This window comes from Ranitomeya imitator, chromosome 2 (genome assembly GCF_032444005.1).
Source record: "Ranitomeya imitator isolate aRanImi1 chromosome 2, aRanImi1.pri, whole genome shotgun sequence".
NCBI classification, from domain to species: domain Eukaryota; kingdom Metazoa; phylum Chordata; class Amphibia; order Anura; family Dendrobatidae; genus Ranitomeya; species Ranitomeya imitator.
Window position 1 is genome coordinate 20,185,235 of NC_091283.1, and position 21,983 is coordinate 20,207,217.

The 21,983-nt window shown below is 48.9% G+C and overlaps 1 protein-coding gene across 1 annotated transcript in view; it reads left to right on the forward strand.

The window, feature by feature from the left end:
- CHM (CHM Rab escort protein) overlaps nucleotides 1-21,983 on the forward strand; it is a 125,169-nt gene that overhangs the window by 2,383 nt on the left and 100,803 nt on the right. The window contains exon 2 of the mRNA XM_069746103.1: nucleotides 14,340-14,406. Within this exon, the coding sequence (XP_069602204.1) occupies nucleotides 14,340-14,406 (67 nt within the window). The remainder of the gene's footprint in view (nucleotides 1-14,339; nucleotides 14,407-21,983) is intronic.

Sequence of the window (21,983 nt, forward strand, 5' to 3'; positions counted from 1 at the left end):
AGGATAAGGGGAGAACGTGGTGCTGTAATAACGGGGTCTGCACCAGAGAGGATAAGGGGGAGAACGTGGTGCTGTAATAACGGGGTCTGCACCAGAGAGTATAAGGGGAGAACGTGGTGCTGTAATAACGGGGTCTGCACCAGAGAGTATAAGGGGAGAACGTGGTGCTGTAATAACGGGGTCTGCACCAGAGAGGATAAGGGGGAGAACGTGGTGCTGTAATAACGGGGTCTGTCACCAGAGAGGATAAGGGGAGAACGTGGTGCTGTAATAACGGGGTCTGCACCAGAGAGGATAAGGGGGAGAACGTGGTGCTGTAATAACGGGGTCTGTCACCAGAGAGGATAAGGGGAGAACGTGGTGCTGTAATAACGGGGTCTGCACCAGAGAGGATAAGAGGAGAACATGGTGCTGTAATAACGGGGTCTGTCACCAGAGAGGATAAGGGGAGAACGTGGTGCTGTAATAACGGGGTCTGCACCGGAGAGGATAAGGGGAGAACGTGGTGCTGTAATAACGGGGTCTGCATCAGAGAGGATAAGGGGAGAACGTGGTGCTGTAATAACGGGGTCTGCATCAGAGAGTATAAGGGGAGAACGTGGTGCTGTAATAACGGGGTCTGCACCAGAGAGGATAAGGGGAGAACGTGGTGCTGTAATAACTGAGTCTGCACCAGAGAGGATAAGGGTGAGAACGTGGTGCTGTAATAACGGGGTCTGCACCAGAGAGGATAAGGGGGAGAACTTGGTGCTGTAATAACGGGGTCTGCACCAGAGAGGATAAGGGGAGAACGTGGTGCTGTAATAACGGGGTCTGTCACCAGAGAGTATAAGGGGAGAACGTGGTGCTGTAATAACGGGGTCTGTCACCAGAGAGTATTAGGGGAGAACGTGGTGCTGTAATAACGGGGTCTGCACCAGAGAGGATAAAGGGAGAACGTGGTGCTGTAATAACGGGGTCTGCACCAGAGAAGATAAGGGGGAGAACGTGGTGCTGTAATAACGGGGTCTGCACCAGAGAGGATAAGGGGGAGAATGTGGTGCTGTAATAATGGGGTCTGTCACCAGAGAGGATAAGGGGGAGAACGTGGTGCTGTAATAACGGGGTCTGTCACCAGAGAGGATAAGGGGGAGAACGTGGTGCTGTAATAACGGGGTCTGCACCAGAGAGGATAAGGGGAGAACGTGGTGCTGTAATAACGGGGGTCTGTCACCAGAGAGGATAAGGGGGAGAACGTGGTGCTGTAATAACGGGGTCTGCACCAGAGAGGATAAGGGGAGAACGTGGTGCTGTAATAACGGGGTCTGCACCAGAGAAGATAAGGGGGAGAACGTGGTGCTGTAATAACGGGGTCTGCACCAGAGAGGATAAGGGGGAGAATGTGGTGCTGTAATAATGGGGTCTGCACCAGAGAGGATAAGGGGAGAACGTGGTGCTGTAATAACGGGGTCTGCACCAGAGAGGATAAGGGGGAGAATGTGGTGCTGTAATAATGGGGTCTGCACCAGAGAGGATAAGGGGAGAACGTGGTGCTGTAATAACGGGGTCTGCACCAGAGAGGATAAGGGGGAGAACGTGGTGCTGTAATAACGGGGTCTGCACCAGAGAAGATAAGGGGGAGAACGTGGTGCGGTAATAACGGGGTCTGCACCAGAGAGGATAAGGGGGAGAATGTGGTGCTGTAATAATGGGGTCTGTCACCAGAGAGGATAAGGGGGAGAACGTGGTGCTGTAATAACGGGGTCTGTCACCAGAGAGGATAAGGGGGAGAACGTGGTGCTGTAATAACGGGGTCTGTCACCAGAGAGGATAAGGGGGAGAACGTGGTGCTGTAATAACGGGGTCTGCACCAGAGAGGATAAGGGGGAGAATGTGGTGCTGTAATAATGGGGTCTGTCACCAGAGAGGATAAGGGGGAGAACGTGGTGCTGTAATAACGGGGTCTGCAGCAGAGAGGATAAGGGGAGAACGTGGTGCTGTAATAACAGGGTCTGCACCAGAGAGGATAAAGGGAGAACGTGGTGCTGTAATAACGGGGTCTGCACCAGAGAGGATAAGGGGGAGAATGTGGTGCTGTAATAATGGGGTCTGTCACCAGAGAGGATAAGGGGGAGAACGTGGTGCTGTAATAACGGGGTCTGTCACCAGAGAGGATAAGGGGGAGAACGTGGTGCTGTAATAACGGGGTCTGCACCAGAGAGGATAAGGGGGAGAATGTGGTGCTGTAATAATGGGGTCTGTCACCAGAGAGGATAAGGGGGAGAACGTGGTGCTGTAATAACGGGGTCTGTCACCAGAGAGGATAAGGGGGAGAACGTGGTGCTGTAATAACGGGGTCTGCACCAGAGAGGATAAGGGGGAGAATGTGGTGCTGTAATAATGGGGTCTGTCACCAGAGAGGATAAGGGGGAGAACGTGGTGCTGTAATAACGGGGTCTGTCACCAGAGAGGATAAGGGGGAGAACGTGGTGCTGTAATAACGGGGTCTGCAACAGAGAGGATAAGGGGAGAACGTGGTGCTGTAATAACGGGGTCTGTCACCAGAGAGGATAAGGGGGAGAACGTGGTGCTGTAATAACGGGGTCTGCACCAGAGAGGATAAGGGGAGAACGTGGTGCTGTAATAACAGGGTCTGCACCAGAGAGGATAAAGGGAGAACGTGGTGCTGTAATAACGGGGTCTGCACCAGAGAGGATAAGGGGGAGAATGTGGTGCTGTAATAATGGGGTCTGTCACCAGAGAGGATAAGGGGGAGAACGTGGTGCTGTAATAACGGGGTCTGTCACCAGAGAGGATAAGGGGGAGAACGTGGTGCTGTAATAACGGGGTCTGCACCAGAGAGGATAAGGGGAGAACGTGGTGCTGTAATAACGGGGGTCTGTCACCAGAGAGGATAAGGGGGAGAACGTGGTGCTGTAATAACGGGGTCTGCACCAGAGAGGATAAGGGGAGAACGTGGTGCTGTAATAACAGGGTCTGCACCAGAGAGGATAAGGGGAGAACGTGGTGCTGTAATAACGGAGTCTGCACCAGAGAGGATAAGGGGGAGAATGTGGTGCTGTAATAATGGGGTCTGTCACCAGAGAGGATAAGGGGGAGAACGTGGTGCTGTAATAACGGGGTCTGTCACCAGAGAGGATAAGGGGGAGAACGTGGTGCTGTAATAACGGGGTCTGCACCAGAGAGGATAAGGGGAGAACGTGGTGCTGTAATAACGGGGTCTGTCACCAGAGAGGATAAGGGGAGAACGTGGTGCTGTAATAACGGGGTCTGCACCAGAGAGGATAAGGGGAGAACGTGGTGCTGTAATAACGGGGTCTGCACCAGAGAGGATAAACGGAGAACGTGGTGCTGTAATAACGGGGTCTGCACCAGAGAAGATAAGGGGAGAACGTGGTGCTGTAATAACGGGGTCTGCACCAGAGAGGATAAGGGGGAGAATGTGGTGCTGTAATAATGGGGTCTGTCACCAGAGAGGATAAGGGGGAGAACGTGGTGCTGTAATAACGGGGTCTGTCACCAGAGAGGATAAGGGGGAGAACGTGGTGCTGTAATAACGGGGTCTGCACCAGAGAGGATAAGGGGAGAACGTGGTGCTGTAATAACGGGGGTCTGTCACCAGAGAGGATAAGGGGGAGAACGTGGTGCTGTAATAACGGGGTCTGCACCAGAGAGGATAAGGGGAGAACGTGGTGCTGTAATAACGGGGTCTGCACCAGAGAGGATAAGGGGGAGAACGTGGTGCTGTAATAACGGGGTCTGCACCAGAGAGGATAAGGGGGAGAACGTGGTGCTGTAATAACGGGGTCTGTCACCAGAGAAGATAAGGGGAGAACGTGGTGCTGTAATAACAGGGTCTGCACCAGAGAGGATAAGGGGGAGAATGTGGTGCTGTAATAATGGGGTCTGTCACCAGAGAGGATAAGGGGAGAACGTGGTGCTGTAATAACGGGGTCTGTCACCAGAGAGGATAAGGGGAGAACGTGGTGCTGTAATAACGGGGTCTGCACCAGAGAGGATAAGGGGGAGAACGTGGTGCTGTAATAACGGGGTCTGTCACCAGAGAGGATAAGGGGAGAACGTGGTGCTGTAATAACAGGGTCTGCACCAGAGAGGATAAGGGGGAGAACGTGGTGCTGTAATAACCGGGTCTGCACCAGAGAGGATAAGGGGGAGAACGTGGTGCTGTAATAACGGGGTCTGCACCAGAGAGGATAAGGGGAGAACGTGGTGCTGTAATAACGGGGTCTGCACCAGAGAGGATAAGGGGAGAACGTGGTGCTGTAATAACGGGGTCTGCACTAGATAGAATAAGGGGTGAACGTGGTGCTGTAATAACGGGGTCTGCACCAGAGAGGATAAGGGGAGAACGTGGTGCTGTATTAACGGGGTCTGCACCAGAGAGGATAAGGGGAGAACGTGGTGCTGTAATAACGGGGTCTGCACCAGAGAGGATAAGGGGAGAACGTGGTGCTGTAATAACGGGGTCTGCACCAGAGAGGATAAGGGGAGAACGTGGTGCTGTAATAACGGGGTCTGCACCAGAGAGGATAAGGGGGAGAACGTGGTGCTGTAATAACGGAGTCTGCACCAGAGAGGATAAGGGGAGAACGTGGTGCTGTAATAACGGGGTCTGCACCAGAGAGGATAAGGGGGAGAACGTGGTGCTGTAATAACGGAGTCTGCACCAGAGAGGATAAGGGGAGAACGTGGTGCTGTAATAACGGGGTCTGCACCAGAGAGTATAAGGGGAGAACGTGGTGCTGTAATAACGGGGTCTGCACCAGAGAGGATAAGGGGGAGAACGTGGTGCTGTAATAACCGGGTCTGCACCAGAGAGGATAAGGGTTAGAACGTGGTGCTGTAATAACGGGGTCTGCACCAGAGAGGATAAGGGGAGAACGTGGTGCTGTAATAACAGGGTCTGCACCAGAGAGGATAAGGGGGAGAACGTGGTGCTGTAATAACGGGGTCTGCACCAGAGAGGATAAGGGGAGAACGTGGTGCTGTAATAACGGGGTCTGCACCAGAGAGGATAAGGGGAGAACGTGGTGCTGTAATAACGGGGTCTGCACTAGATAGAATAAGGGGTGAACGTGGTGCTGTAATAACGGGGTCTGCACCAGAGAGGATAAGGGGAGAACGTGGTGCTGTAATAACGGGGTCTGCACCAGAGAGGATAAGGGGTGAACGTGGTGCTGTAATAACGGGGTCTGCACCAGAGAGGATAAGGGGAGAACGTGGTGCTGTAATAACGGGGTCTGCACCAGAGAGGATAAGGGGAGAACCTGGTGCTGTAATAACGGGGTCTGCACCAGAGAGGATAAGGGGAGAACGTGGTGCTGTAATAACGGGGTCTGCACCAGAGAGGATAAGGGGGAGAACGTGGTGCTGTAATAACGGGGTCTGCACCAGAGAGGATAAGGGGAGAACGTGGTGCTGTAATAATGGGGTCTGCACCAGAGAGGATAAGGGGGAGAACGTGGTGCTGTAATAACGGGGTCTGCACCAGAGAGGATAAGGGGGAGAACGTGGTGCTGTAATAACGGGGTCTGCACCAGAGAGGATAAGGGGGAGAACGTGGTGCTGTAATAACAGGGTCTGCACCAGAGAGGATAAGGGGATAACGTGGTGCTGTAATAACGGGGTCTGCACCAGAGAGTATAAGGAGAGAACGTGGTGCTGTAATAACGGGGTCTGCACCAGAGAGGATAAAGGGAGAACGTGGTGCTGTAATAACGGGGTCTGCACCAGAGAAGATAAGGGGGAGAACGTGGTGCTGTAATAACGGGGTCTGCACCAGAGAGGATAAGGGGAGAACGTGGTTCTGTAATAACGGGGTCTGCACCAGAGAGGATAAGGGGAGAACGTGGTGCTGTAATAACGGGGTCTGCACCAGAGAGTATAAGGGGAGAACGTGGTGCTGTAATAACCGGGTCTGTCACCAGAGAGGATAAGGGGGAGAACGTGGTGCTGTAATAACCGGGTCTGTCACCAGAGAGGATAAGGGGGAGAACGTGGTGCTGTAATAACGGGGTCTGCACCAGAGAGGATAAGGGGAGAACGTGGTGCTGTAATAACCGGGTCTGCACCAGAGAGTATAAGGGGAGAACGTGGTGCTGTAATAACAGGGTCTGCACCAGAGAGGATAAGGGGGAGAACGTGGTGCTGTAATAACCGGGTCTGCACCAGAGAGTATAAGGGGAGAACGTGGTGCTGTAATAATGGGGTCTGCACCAGAGAGGATAAGGGGGAGAACGTGGTGCTGTAATAACGGGGTCTGCACCAGAGAGGATAAGGGGGAGAACGTGGTGCTGTAATAACGGGGTCTGCACCAGAGAGGATAAGGGGGAGAACGTGGTGCTGTAATAACGGGGTCTGCACCAGAGAGGATAAGGGGATAACGTGGTGCTGTAATCACGGGGTCTGCACCAGAGAGGATAAGGGGGAGAACGTGGTGCTGTAATAACATCATATGTGACTGATATCAGCCCCTCTTATTACGCTCCAGTACTGATATAACCTCCAGACATTACACCATATGTGACTGATATCAGCCTCTTATAACGCTCCAGTACTGATATAACCCCCAGACATTACATCATATGTGACTGATATCAGCCCCTCTTATTACGCTCCAGTACTGATATAACCTCCAGACATTACACCATATGTGACTGATATCAGCCTCTTATAACGCTCCAGTACTGATATAACCTCCAGACATTACACCATATGTGACTGATATCAGCCCGTTATAACGCTCCAGTACTGATATAACCTCCAGACATTACACCATATGTGACTGATATCAGCCCCTTATAACGCTCCAGTACTGATATAACCCCCAGACATTACACCATATGTGACTGATATCAGCCCCTCTTATAACGCTCCAGTACTGATATAACCTCCAGATATTACACCATATGTGACTGATATCAGCCCCTCTTATAACACTCCAGTACTGATATAACCCCCAGACATTACACCATATGTGACTGATATCAGCCCCTTATAACGCTCCAGTACTGATATAACCCCCATACATTACACCATATGTGACTGATAGCAGCCCCTCTTATAACGCTCCAGTACTGATATAACCTCCAGATATTACACCATATGTGACTGATATCAGCCCCTCTTATAACGCTCCAGTACTGATATAACCTCCAGACATTACACCATATGTAAAGTAAATAAGGCAGCACACTGCAGCGCTAGAACATACAAACTTGAAAAACGAAATTTGAACTGCATTACTGCACTAGAAATATGAAAAATGAGAGCGTTTAGCGCATAAAAATGGCCAATTTTATGTGTACCTGGTAGCCCCTTTACGGCATCTCTCTTATACCAGGTCCTACACTTGCCTTACCTCGCTGAGAATAAACGTCTCCATCTGAATGGGTACATGTGAAACCTCTTCCTAGACTCTTCCTAGAGAGAGAGAATTTTAGTCTAGGAAGAGGTTTCACATGTACCCATTCAGATGGAGACGTTTATTCTCAGCGAGGTAAGGCAAGTGTAGGACCTGGTATAAGAGAGATGCCGTAAAGGGGCTACCAGGTACACATAAAATTGGCCATTTTTATGCGCTGAAAGCTCTCATTTTTCATATTTCTAGTGCAGTATTGCAGTTCAAATTTCGTGTTTTCAAGTTTACATGTTTTAGCATTGCAGTGTGCTGCCTTAATTACTTAACTATATACGAGTTGGCGACTCTAGGTTCAGCACCTGTTCACACTGAGTCTATGTTTGGATGTGCCGGTCAGGTTTTTGAAATTACACCATTTGTGACTATCAGCCTCTTATAACGCTCCAGTACTGATATAACCTCCAGATATTACACCATATGTGACTGATATCAGCCCCTCTTATAACGCTCCAGACATTACGCCATATGTTACTGATATCAGCCCCTCTTATAACGCTCCAGTACTGATATAACCCCAGACATTACACCGTATGTGACTGATATCAGCCCCTCTTATAACGCTCCAGTACTGATATAACCCCCAGACATTACATCATATGTGACTGATGTCAGCCCCCCTTATAACGCACCAGTACTGATATAACCCCAGACATTACACCGTATGTGACTGATATCAGCCCCTTTTATAATGCTCCAGTTCTGATATAACCCCCAGACATTACACCATATGTGACTGATATCAGCCCCCCTTATAACGCACCAGTACTGATATAACCTCCAGATATTACACCATATGTGACTGATATCAGCCTCTTATAATGCTCCAGTACTGATATAACCCCCAGACATTACACCGTATGTGACTGATATCAGCCTCTTATTACGCTCCAGTACTGATATAACCTCCAGACATTACACCATATGTGACTGATATCAGCCCCTCTTATAACGCTCCAGTACTGATATAACCTCCAGACATTACACCGTATGTGACTGATATCAGCCTCTTATAACGCTCCAGTACTGATATAACCCCCAGACATTACACCGTATGTGACTGATATCAGCCTCTTATTACGCTCCAGTACTGATATAACCTCCAGACATTACACCATTTGTGACTGGTATCAGCCTCTTATAACGCTCCAGTACTGATATAACCTCCAGACATTACACCATATGTGACTGATATCAGCCCCTCTTATAACGCTCCAGTACTGATATAACCTCCAGACATTACACCATATGTGACTGATATCAGCCCCTCTTATAACGCTCCAGTACTGATATAACCTCCAGACATTACACCATATGTGACTGGTATCAGCCTCTTATAACGCTCCAGTACTGATATAACCTCCAGACATTACACCATATGTGACTGATATCAGCCCCTCTTATAACGCTCCAGTACTGATATAACCCCCAGACATTACACCATATGTGACTGATATCAGCCTCTTATTACGCTCCAGTACTGATATAACCTCCAGACATTACACCATATGTGACTGGTATCAGCCTCTTATAACGCTCCAGTACTGATATAACCTCCAGACATTACACCGTATGTGACTGATATTAGACCCTCTTATTACGCTCCAGTACTGATATAACCTCCAGACATTACACCATATGTGACTGATATCAGCCTCTTATAACGCTCCAGTACTTATATAACCTCCAGACATTACATCATATGTGACTGATATCAGCCCCTCTTATAACGCTCCAGTACTGATATAACCTCCAGACATTACACCATATGTGACTGATATCAGCCCCTCTTATAACGCTCCAGCACTGATATAACCTCCAGACATTACACCATATGTGACTGATATCAGCCTCTCTTATAACGTTCCAGTACTGATATAACCTCCAGACATTACATCATATGTGACTGATATCAGCCCCTCTTATAATGCTCCAGTACTGATATAACCTCCAGACATTACACCATATGTGACTGATATCAGCCTCTTATAACGCTCCATTACTGATATAACCTCCAGACATTACACCATATGTGACTGATATCAGCCCCTCTTATAACGCTCCAGTACTGATATAACCTCCAGACATTACACCATATGTGACTGATATCAGCCTCTCTTATAACGTTCCAGTACTGATATAACCTCCAGACATTACACCATATGTGACTGATATCAGCCTCTCTTATAACGTTCCAGTACTGATATAACCTCCAGACATTACACCATATGTGACTGATATCAGCCTCTTATTACGCTCCAGTACTGATATAACCCCCAGACATTACACCATATGTGACTGATATCAGCCTCTTATAATGCTCCAGCACTGATATAACCTCCAGACATTACACCATATGTGACTGATATCAGCCTCTTATTACGCTCCAGTACTGATATAACCTCCAGACATTACACCATATGTGACTGATATCAGCCTCTTATTACGCTCCAGTACTGATATAACCTCCAGACATTACACCGTATGTGACTGATATCAGCCTCTTATAATGCTCCAGTACTGATATAACCCCCAGACATTACACCATATGTGACTGATATCAGCCTCTTATAACGCTCCAGCACTGATATAACCCCCAGACATTACACCATATGTGACTGATATCAGCCTCTTATAACGCTCCAGTACTGATATAACCTCCAGACATTACATCATATGTGACTGATATCAGACCCTCTTATAACGCTCCAGCGCTGATATAACCTCCAGACATTACATCATATGTGACTGATATCAGCCCCTCTTATAACGCTCCAGTACTGATATAACCCCCAGACATTACACCATATGTGACTGATATCAGCCCCTCTTATAACGCTCCAGCACTGATATAACCTCCAGACATTACACCATATGTGACTGATATCAGCCCCTCTTATAACGCTCCAGTACTGATATAACCTCCAGACATTACACCATATGTGACTGATATCAGCCTCTTATTACGCTCCAGTACTGATATAACCTCCAGACATTACACCGTATGTGACTGATATCAGCCTCTTATAATGCTCCAGTACTGATATAACCCCCAGACATTACACCATATGTGACTGATATCAGCCTCTTATAACGCTCCAGCACTGATATAACCCCCAGACATTACACCATATGTGACTGATATCAGCCTCTTATAACGCTCCAGTACTGATATAACCTCCAGACATTACATCATATGTGACTGATATCAGACCCTCTTATAACGCTCCAGCGCTGATATAACCTCCAGACATTACATCATATGTGACTGATATCAGCCCCTCTTATAACGCTCCAGTACTGATATAACCCCCAGACATTACACCATATGTGACTGATATCAGCCTCTTATAACGCTCCAGTACTGATATAACCCCCAGACATTACACCATATGTGACGGATATCAGCCCCTCTTATAACGCTCCAGCACTGATATAACCTCCAGACATTACATCATATGTGACTGATATCAGACCCTCTTATAACGCTCCAGCGCTGATATAACCTCCAGACATTGCACCATATGTGACTGATATCAGCCCCTCTTATAACGCTCCAGCACTGATATAACCTCCAGACATTGCACCATATGTGACTGATATCAGACCCTCTTATAACGCTCCAGCACTGATATAACCTCCAGACATTGCACCATATGTGACTGATATCAGACCCTCTTATAACGCTCCAGCACTGATATAACCTCCAGACATTGCACCATATGTGACTGATATCAGACCCTCTTATAACGCTCCAGCGCTGATATAACCTCCAGACATTACACCATATGTGACTGATATCAGCCTCTTATAACGCTCCAGTACTGATATAACCTCCAGACATTACACCATATGTGACTGATATCAGCCCCTCTTATAACTCTCCAGTACTGATATAACCCCCAGACATTGCACCATATGTGACTGATATCAGCCCCTCTTATAACGCTCCAGCACTGATATAACCTCCAGACATTACACCATATGTGACTGATATCAGCCCCTCTTATAACGCTCCAGTACTGATATAACCTCCAGACATTACACCATATGTGACTGATATCAGCCCCTCTTATAACGCTCCAGTACTGATATAACCTCCAGACATTACACCAGGGGAGAATTTACTAATGGTCGCTAGTTGTGTTCATCCCTTGAAAATTGTGTATATTTCCATCTTGCCGAGCGTCCGGCCCATTATCAATCAGTAATGGAGCATGAGGGAGCGATTCCGCCTCGCGCTCCTGGTAAAGTAAGATCTATTCCTCCTTCGTTGTTGTCAGGGGGCTCCGTGCCCCCCGCACTCACACACCAAAACTTATCTTCATTTTTGCGTCTGATATTTTTTATCTGCTCATTGTGTATTGATTTCTCTTCTGCAATGATAAAAATAAATGTGGCGGCTGCAGAAGTTTTGGAAAGTTTGTGTCTTTCATTTTGTCAGTGGAGGAAGTGAGCGTTGTGTCTGTCTGTCCTCAGAGCAGTCAGGTCTATTCACAGGGGGCTGATCCTAAGTAAGGAGGGAAACTGTCACCCCCAATCCCAGAGCCTGGCTCACACCCTAACTTACACTGGGAATGTCCCTGAGAACAGATAATCATAAGTAATAGTCTGAACTGTATTCGATAGTTGGAAAGGAAAGTGAGGGATTTTTTAAAATGGCATTTTCAATTTTACTCCAGAGCTGCACTTATTATTCTGCTGGTGCAGTCACTGTGTACATACATTACTGATCCTGAGTTACATCCTGTATTATACTCCAGAGCTGCACTCACTATTCTGCTGGTGCAGTCACTGTGTACATACATTACATTACTGATCCTGATTTACCTCCTGTATTTTACTCCAGAGCTGCACTCACTATTCTGCTGGTTCAGTCACTGTGTACATACATTACATTACTGATCCTGAGATACATCCTGTATTATACTCCAGAGCTGCACTCACTATTCTGCTGGTACAGTCACTGTGTACATACATTGCATTACTGATCCTGAGTTACAGCCTGTATTATACCCCAGAGCTGCACTCACTATTCTGCTGGTGCAGTCACTGTGTACATACATTACATTACAGATCCTGAGTTATTTCCTGTATTATACCCCAGAGCTGCACTCACTATTCTGCTGGTGCAGTCACTGTGTACATACATTACATTACTGATCCTGAGTTACATCCTGTATTATCCTCCAGAGCTGCACTCACTATTCTGCTGGTACAGTCACTGTGTACATACATTACTGATCCTGAGTTAGGCCAGTCTCACATGTCCAGATAATTCTGGTACCAGAAAAATCGGTACCGGAATTATCTGTGTCCGTGTGCTTACCGTTAACATCAGTGTGGCACATGTGCGGCAGCCGTGTGCCGACTGGGTACCACACGGAGTGTGCAGGAGACAGCGCTAGAGATAAGCGCTGTCCCCTGCATCTGGTGCTGAAGCCGCCATTCATATCTTCTCTCCAGCAGCATTCGTTGGAGAGAAGATATGAAAAATCCTTTTTTTTTTTTTTTTCGTGTTTAAAATAAAGATCCCTGTCCCCTCCCACCCCCTGTGTGCCCGCCCGCTGTTACTAAAATACTCACCCGGCTCCCTCGAAGCGTCCTCTCTGCGCTGCACCTTCTCCAGTATGAGCGGTTACGTGGTGCCGCCCATTACAGTCATGAATATGCGGCTCCACCCCTATAGGAGGTGGAGCCGCATATTCATGACTGTAATCGGCGGCACCACGTGACCGCTCATACAGGAGAAGCTGGCGCTGAGAGGAAGCTGCGAGGGAGCCGGTTGAGTATTTTATTAACAGCGGGCGGGCACACAGGGGGTGGGAGGGGGGATGGGACAGGGATCTTAATTTTAAACACGAAAAAAAAAGAAGGATTTTTCATATCTTCTCTCCAGCGAATGCTGCTGGAGAGAAGATATGAATGGCGGCTTCAGCACCACACTGGGGGGACAGTGCTTACTGTGGCGCTGTCTCCTGCACGGCACACGGACTGCACACGGACAGCGTCCGTGTGCGGTACGTGTTTTACACGGACCTATTGACTTTAATGGGTCCGTGTAATCTGTGCGCTCCCACGAACACTGACATGTCTCCGTGTTTTCCAAACGGACACACAGTCTGTGAAAACACGCTGACATGTGCAGAGACACATTGATTTCAATGTGTCTACGTGAGTCAGTGTCTCCGGTACGTGAGGAAACTGTCACCTCACGTACCGGAGCCACTGACGTGTGAAACCGGCCTTACATTCTGTATTATACTCCAGAGCTGCACTCACTATTCTGCTGATGCAGTCACTGTGTACATACATTACATTACTGATCCTGAGTTACATCCTGTATTATACTCCAGAGCTGCACTCACTATTCTGCTGATGCAGTCACTGTGTACATACATTTCATTAATGATCCTGAGTTACATTCTGTATTATACTCCAGAGCTGCACTCACTATTCTGCTGATGCAGTCACTGTGTACATACATTACATTACTGATCCTGAGTTACATCCTGTATTATACTCCAGAGCTGCAGTCTCCCCTTTCTCACTAGGGGTCCATCTCGCGGCTTTGTCCCCGCTTCCTTGCTTTACACTGCAGTTCTGCTTCCTTTGTACTGAGCTGTGATTATTGCCCCTCGTTCAGTCTTTGTTGGTGTGGGGGTCTTTCTGACCTCCCCTTTCCCTTCAGCTGTGTGGGTTATTGCTCTGTATTCCCCGTTATGTCACCTCCCTGATTTGCTGTCCAGTGAAGCAGCAGTTTTAGCTCTTTGATTCCAAATTATTGGATTTTTGCTATTTAGTTTGTCTTTGTAGAATACCTGAATAGTGACTCTTCCTCCCTGACACTTCGCACCTGGAGATCCGTCTGTGCTAATAATGATGACGTCTTTTTCCGCAGGCCTGCCGGAGTCGATCATTGCAGCCGCCTGCTCCCGGATCGGACAGCGTGTCCTCCATCTTGACTCGTAAGTAGCCCCCGATCTGCGGCTGTGCCCACCATAGTTTCCATTAATGCCTCTCTTGTTTGTAGGTTGTATCATCCAGGTACTGTGGAGGTTCTGGACAGTGAGAATGTTATCAGGAGCCCTGGAGATAATTGTTACACTTTAAGGGTACCGTCACACAGTGGCACTTTTGTCGCTACGACGGTACGATTCGTGACGTTCCAGCGATATCCATACGATATCGCTGTGTCTGACACGCAGCAGCGATCAGGGATCCTGCTGAGAATCGTACGTCGTAGCAGATCGTTTGGAACTTTCTTTCGTCGCTGGATCTCCCGCTGTCATCGCTGGATCAGTGTGTGTGACACCGATCTAGCGATGCGTTCGCTTGTAACCAGGGTAAACATCGGGTTACTAAGCGCAGGACTGCGCTTAGTAACCCGATGTTTACCCTGGTTACCAGCGTAAATGTAAAAAAAAACAAACAGTACATACTTACATTCCGGTGTCCGTCAGGTCCCTTGCCGTCTGCTTCCCGCACTCACTGACTGCCGGCCGTAAAGTGAAAGCAGAGCACAGCGGTGACGTCACCGCTGTGCTTTCACTTAACGGCCGGTAGTCAGTGAGTGCGGGAAGCAGACGGCAAGGGACAGACACCGGAATGTAAGTATGTAGTGTTTGTTTTTTTTAACGCTGGTAACCAGGGTAAACATCGGGTTACTAAGCGCGGTCCTGCGCTTAGTAACCTGATGTTTACCCTGGTTACCCGGGGACGTCGGCATCGTTGGTCGCTGGAGAGCTGTCTGTGTGACAGCTCTCCAGCGACCACACTACGACTTATCAACGATCACGGCCAGGTCATATCGCTGGTCGTGATCGTAGGTAAATCGTATAGTGTGACGGTGCCCTAACCCTTTAAAAGACTTGACCCTTAAACAACATTCATGTCCTGATGATTGATGGGGCTCCGGCTGCTACGTCCTCCTTTGATCCCCAAAATAAGGGTTATGAAGTCCTCCGTGTGAATGGAGCATGCACTGAGCATGTGCGACCACATCTCCAGTGTAGAGGTGGTCGTGGTCGCACATGCTCAGTGCTGCTCCTCTTGGGATTATGGAGCACTTTTCTTTCTTTTTTTTTTTTTAAATCATATTTTTCATCTTTTGACGATTACTGGAGTCTAGTTACTGCGGATGTGAGTACTTTATGGAGAGGACCCCAGGAGCTGATCTGCTTCATACAGCAGGGGGTCCGCTGAGCAATACTGCCGGCACCCAAAAGTAACTGCCCAATCACAGCACTTTAACATCAATAGTGACAATGGCATTTAGCAGGTTAAAAATAGTGGGGGTCTTTTTTCAATGGGTGCCGATGTGTTGTCAGAGCTCATTGAAGCCCCGAATTTCGGCTGTGTTGCGACACGAGGAGTTACTCATCACTAGATTGAATAGGTAATGGAGCAAAAACTGCCCCAGCTCCCTAAAGGGGGTAATAAAAAATAAGATGGAAAAGGTGAAATGACTCTCTTTAATCCAGTCATAGGTGAAAAAAACTAAAAATTAAGAAAATATGATTAGTTTTACTATATGGTTTGTTTAAACTAATAAGCTACCAAAATATTTAAAGGGGTTATCTGGGACTTTTTTTTTTGGGGGGGGGGGGGGGCGTGGCTTGGAACTTGTAGATAATTGTACCCGCCTGTTCTACCCTTTGTGGATTTCAGCCAGCTCAGATCTCGTACTTCTGCGGATTCCAGTGACCTCACATCTACAGGGCAGCGCCTTCTGGTCTGCTCTGTCGATGGGGGCGTGGGCACCGAAGTCATGCTGATTGTTAGCAGGCTCCCTCTGTCAATGGGGCGTCAGTGCTGATATGTTTACTGACAACCTGCTCCCTCTGTCAATGGGGTCTTCAGTGCAGACATAATGCTGATTGACAGCCAGTTCCATCTGTCTATGGGGCCGTCAGTGCTCAGTTCTGACATCATGCTTACTGACAACCTGCTCCGTCAGTGGGGTCTTCAGTGCAGACGTCATGCTGATTGACAGCCATCACCATCTGTTGGTGGAGGCTTCTGTGCAGACGTCGTGCTGATTGACAGCTATCACCATCTGTCTATGGGGTTGTCAGTGCTCAGTTCTGACATTATGCTTACTGACAACCTGCTCCCTCGGTCAGTGGGGTCTTCTGTTCAGACATCATGCTGATTGACAGCCGGCTCCCTCTGTGGAGGATTCTGCAGACGTCATGCTGATTGACAGCCGGCTCCCTCTGTGGAGGCTTCTGCAGACGTCATGCTGATTGACAGCCATCTCCATCTGTCGATGGGGCCGTCAGTGCTCATTTTCGACATCATGCTTCTTGACAACTGTCTCTCTGATGGGATGTCAGTGACAGTCATGCTGATTGACAGCCAGCTCCCTCTGTTGGTGGAGGCGTCAGTGCCGATGTCAAGCTGGTTGACAGCCGGCATGCAGTTGGGTAACTGCATTGAGTCCATTGATGCAAAGCAAAAAGACCAGCAGATCCAAGCTAGTGTGAACAGGTGCCAACCAAAAAAAGCATATAGCTTGAAAATTGCTAAAGGTTGCACTATGATTTACCAAGAATGATTACCCTAGAACATTGAAACAGTATTGCTGCCACAGAAAATGGGGAAAAATGGAAACAAATGCTGTACAGTGTTTATATGAAATATTCATCTGCAAAGTTGCTATGAGAAATACAGTAAAAATGAAGGTACTTAGCGCATAAATTGGCCAATATATGCGAGCCCAACTGCGATGTCAAGGCGTCCTTCAAAAGTTGGGTCCCTGTCCTGATATGTCACCTCTCCTGGGCAAAAACGCCTACAATTTATGGGGCAGGAATGGACCAATAAGGCCTAATACAAATAGAGAACAATACCTGTGAACAGGCGCCAACCAAATCAATCATATAACTTGAAAAATGAGAGTTGTCTGCTGTTTTTGGTTGCAATGAGTTGCTTTGGTGACTTGAGGTCGCCTGAGCAGGAACACATTGTAGCAGGATAGGACGGGCACAGTCCGCAAATACCTGCTGGGAAGTTCTTGGCCCCATAGGGAAAAAGCACAAAGTTTTCTTTACTTAATGTTTTCCCATAAAAATACAATGAAGGGAGATTAAAAAGCCGTGTGGACCCTGAAATGGCATCAAACTACTCTTCAACCCATTAAAAAAACAAGCCCAGACATAAAGCTGTCAATAATATGTTATGGCGACTGAAGCTACATTTTTAGATACATGTTTTACTGCCTTTTGCGTATTTTTATTTTTTTTTATAAACAATGTTGTTGTTTTTTTGTTTCCTTTCAAGAATCTTTTTTTTTTTCCTCTCCATGCGCTGACACCTGTGAGGATGATGGGCGCTGCTCATGTTTCTGCAGGATCTAATCGTACGGCGCAGGGTGGGGAGTTTGGCTGAATCCCCTTGACTTGAATAGCGAGCGCTGCGTGCCCACCTCACCAGGCAGAGCGGGGGTCTAAGTGGATGATACCACCACAGAATCAGGTGGCAGCACTGAGGGTCCTTTCCAATGATTTATCTCCTGATAGAATGTCCGATAGTCCAGCACATGACAGTTATCGGGTGACCCGGTGGGGGCGATAGGCGGCCATGCTGGTGGTCACCCAGCTTACTCAGGAACAGTATAAACTACAGAACAAGCGATCAGAGACTTTACAGAGCGATTCTCCATCCTGTGACTTCAGGGCTGTGGAGTCGGTAAGACAAACCTCCGACTCCACCTAAATTGGCTCCGATTCCACAGCCCTGCGTTACTGACGGTTGTACGGAGATCCGGAGCCGCCTGCTGCTCGTATATCGATTCTGCTCGCAATCTGGATCGCATGACGCCAAGTGCTGTTAACGAACGTTATACGACAGGTCCATTAAAAAGCACCAAATGGCATTGAGGAAGATTTATGCTCCGTTCTGATCTCTGCATTTCGATTGACTGCTGTCATTAGTTCCCGTAGACTAATCTGACCTGTTCCAGGTTGTAACTGAAGGAGGGTGGTCGGTGCGTGCCAGCCACCTGGGTCCATCACCACGGCCTCAGAGAGCCGCCTCCATAAACTAGACATGTACATTCTCGAAGATGCTACAAGCCCTGATCCGGAGTAATCCCACAGATTGTGGGAGAATCAGCTCTGCTACATCTGTGCATCGCTTCACTGCACATCCAGGTGGGGCAGGATGTAGTGTCCATTCTGGTGACGTATAGGGCAGGTGGGAGGACCGCTCACAGCTTCCTTTCGTGGTGTTTTATCCCTTCTGCATTCCCCTTTTACTGTAAGTCAATAGTTTTCTGTCACATCATTAGCATTCACTCCGACATTGAGGCTATGTGCACACGTTCAGGATTTCTTGCAGAAAATTCCTGAGAAAAACCGGACATTTTCTGCAAGAAATCTGCAAGAAAACCGCATGCGTTTTTGCCACGGTTTTGCCGCGTTTTTTTCCGGACACTTCCCAATGCATTTTGTAGTGGGAAATCCGCAAAAAAAAACGCAAAATTAATGAACATGCTGCGGTTTTTACCGCGATGCGTTTTTTTCACGGAAAAAAACGCATCATGTGCACAAAACATGCAGAATTCATTCTAAATGATGGGATGCTTATTGTATGTGTTTTTTTTGCGGTTTTATAGCGTTTTTATCGGGAAAAACGCAAAAAAAACGCAACGTGTGCACACAGCCTGAGGGTCTGCACCATAACTGGGGTGTGAAACATACCCAACAAGTACCACCCTGATGGAGTGCGGTATACTCCGAAACGCGTTGGTTAGTTTTTTGCCCTAGCCAGGCACCGTAGGCCTGTGACGTCACACGCTGCTCTGACAGTGTCGGCCATCTTTTCCCAGTGTAACCAGGGACGCCTCCGGCCGGGAGGTTCCCTGGCTCTGCACTGCGCAGCAGTAACCTGCACCTAGTACGGGCAGCTGAGGCTGATCTGCTCCTATCCCACTCCAAGCTCCCGCAAGCCACCTTGCCTTCATCTACGCCAGGATCCCCCAGGGAAGGGCGGCACTCTGTTCCTGGCACTCTTTGTGGACATTGCACGCAGCCAGCACTAGTCGGTGTGCGCCTATTCTACCATCAGCTCCTGCGAGCCACTTGGCCCCAGCACTCACCGCTAACACTGGTGGAGGCCAGCGCTCTGCTCCAAACACGGTCGGCTCCACATCTATTCAGGCTGGTGGTCAACTCACGCGGTAAGGAACCTACTTTTACAGCTATAAGCACGCAGAGTTTACACATCTATTTACCGTGGCCTCGATATTCATTTATTGAGTATTATGCAGCGTGTGCATGCTCAATAGGTAGAGCGTTATTTAGTACCATAGAAGTCCAGACCATTTCTCCTTCGCCTCATTGGGGGACACAGGACTGTGGGTGTATGCTTCTGCCGCCAGGAGGCTGACACTAAGTAAACTTGAAAAAAAAAGTTAGCTCCTCCTCCATCGTATACACCCTGACACTGGCTACCAGAGACTCCAGTTTATGCTTAGTGTCTCAAGGATGCACATCTCTGGGTCCTGGATTTCTGGACCCGACTTTCAACTTTTGGATGAGGGGGCGACGGACCTTTTTGAGGATCCGATCTCCCCAAACCATCAACGGGCAAGCACGTCTGATACTACTCCACGTATCCTTCCCCGCTACGTGGGATTTTTCACTAGACTTGGCCCTGACCACCCTGAGGTATCTAGACCCCAGGCTGTACAGGTGCACCTAGACGTCTGTGTGTTCCCCCCTGATTTCTACACCCCTGCGTGGGGTGTTAGCTGGGGTGGAGGACGGTCCCTCTCCTTATCCTGGGATAATGGAGTTTGGGTTCCTGCACCGTCAGTCATTTCCACCCCTCGCTGAGTGTGGTGTGTCAAAGGGGGGGCTCCTGAGTACCTGTTGCGGCGGTCTCCGGGTGAGGCAGGCGTCCTTTTTTGTGCTGGAGCGGCGGCGCTACGTTTTGATCCGGCGCTGCGGCGTTAGCAGAGCTGTGGCGTTATCCGGAGCGGCGCCGCGGCGTTGGGCGGGGCGCCCACCCACCTTGGCGTGGGGGCCCGCCGTCCGATTCGCTCCCCGCGCACGGCGGCCCCGCAGCGCTCCGGAGCGGCGCCGCGGTGTTGGAGAGAGATCGGCGCCGCTGTTCCTCCGGAGGCTTCGGCCCTGCCTGGCTCCCTGCAGGAGTGGGGCTGTTTCCTGGAGCCCGGGACTTCCGGGCGGCAGGCCGCGCTGTGGGGCTCCGCCCCTTCCGGCGCGTCACGTCCGGTTCCGGTTTCTCCGGTTACTGGGGGGAAAATTGAGGCCGCGGCTTCGGGCCTGCTCTAGACTGCGGCTTAGTTTGGCGGTCCCTCCCCCCTATAGCCTGCTGGACATATAAGACAGCACATTTGGGCTCCGTATCGTGCTGTCAGGATCCATCTCTGTATTCGTGGGGACACAGGACTGGGGTAAGTGCTTCTCCCTCCATCTGGCTGAAGCATTCCTTTTTTCCCAGTCTCTGGCCCTGGGTATAGCATTACGGATCATTATGTTTAGAAGGGTTAAGACTCACACGGTTCTTTTTACCAGTTGTGTATCTTGTAGTGCCCTTTTTCCGCATGCCCAAAGTAATCGCCTCTGTGAGGCCTGTGACTCTGAACGTGTCCAGGAGCCCCCTCCTGCCAGTCCTCCAGTAGTCTCTCCAGCTCCGGTCCCTCAGCCAGATGCTGTGGTAGCTCCACCGGAATGGGTCACGTCCTTGTCGCAATCCATGGCGTCCCTTACTGAAGCAATCAAATCTCTGCAGACCCCGGCGGTCGGGACCGGTAATCCACCTGTCTCAGAGAGGGCCTCGGGGTCTCAGGAGTCTGCGGCCTGCAGGGGGCGCGCTCTCACTCGACAGACGCATGGAAAGTGGATTCGCAAGGCGTCTCCCAGGCACTCAGGTGCTTCCGCATCTTGGAGTTCCGTATCTCGCTCTCCTTCCCCTGCAGAAAGCGGTGAAGTTGAGACTGACTACGAGTCGGAAGGGTCTCTTAATTTTGATAAACCTGGGTTTCAGGAGTCAGTAGACAGCCTAATTGAAGCTGTCAATCAGTCTTTGGGGATAGAAGACGAGCTCGTCTCTTCCTCTGATCATAGGGTCTCATTTAAGCGGACTAAACGGGCCCATAGGGTTTTTTCCTCTCATCCTGAGTTCGAGGACCTGATTCGACGCAATCGGGAGCACCCGGACAAACGCTTTTCAGGGCAAAGAGCTCTGAAGGCGAGGTATCCCTTTGCTTCGGAACTTTGTAGTGATTGGGCAGAAAATCCTTCTGTAGATCCTCCAGTGTCCCGTTTAGCCTCTAACACGTTGCTATCTCTCCCTAATGGCTCATCGATTAAGGATCCTACGGATCGTCTTATAGAGAGCTTGGCTCGTTCCGTCTTCGAGGCCTCAAGCTCAGCACTTTTTCCTTCCTTTGCAGCAACTTGGGTTGCCAGGGCTATGATATCTTGGTCAGACTCGTTATCTAAGGCTCTCCAAGAAGGTAATGTGTCAGCAGAATTGGCTGAAATGTCGTCTCAGGTAGCTATGGCCGGTAGCT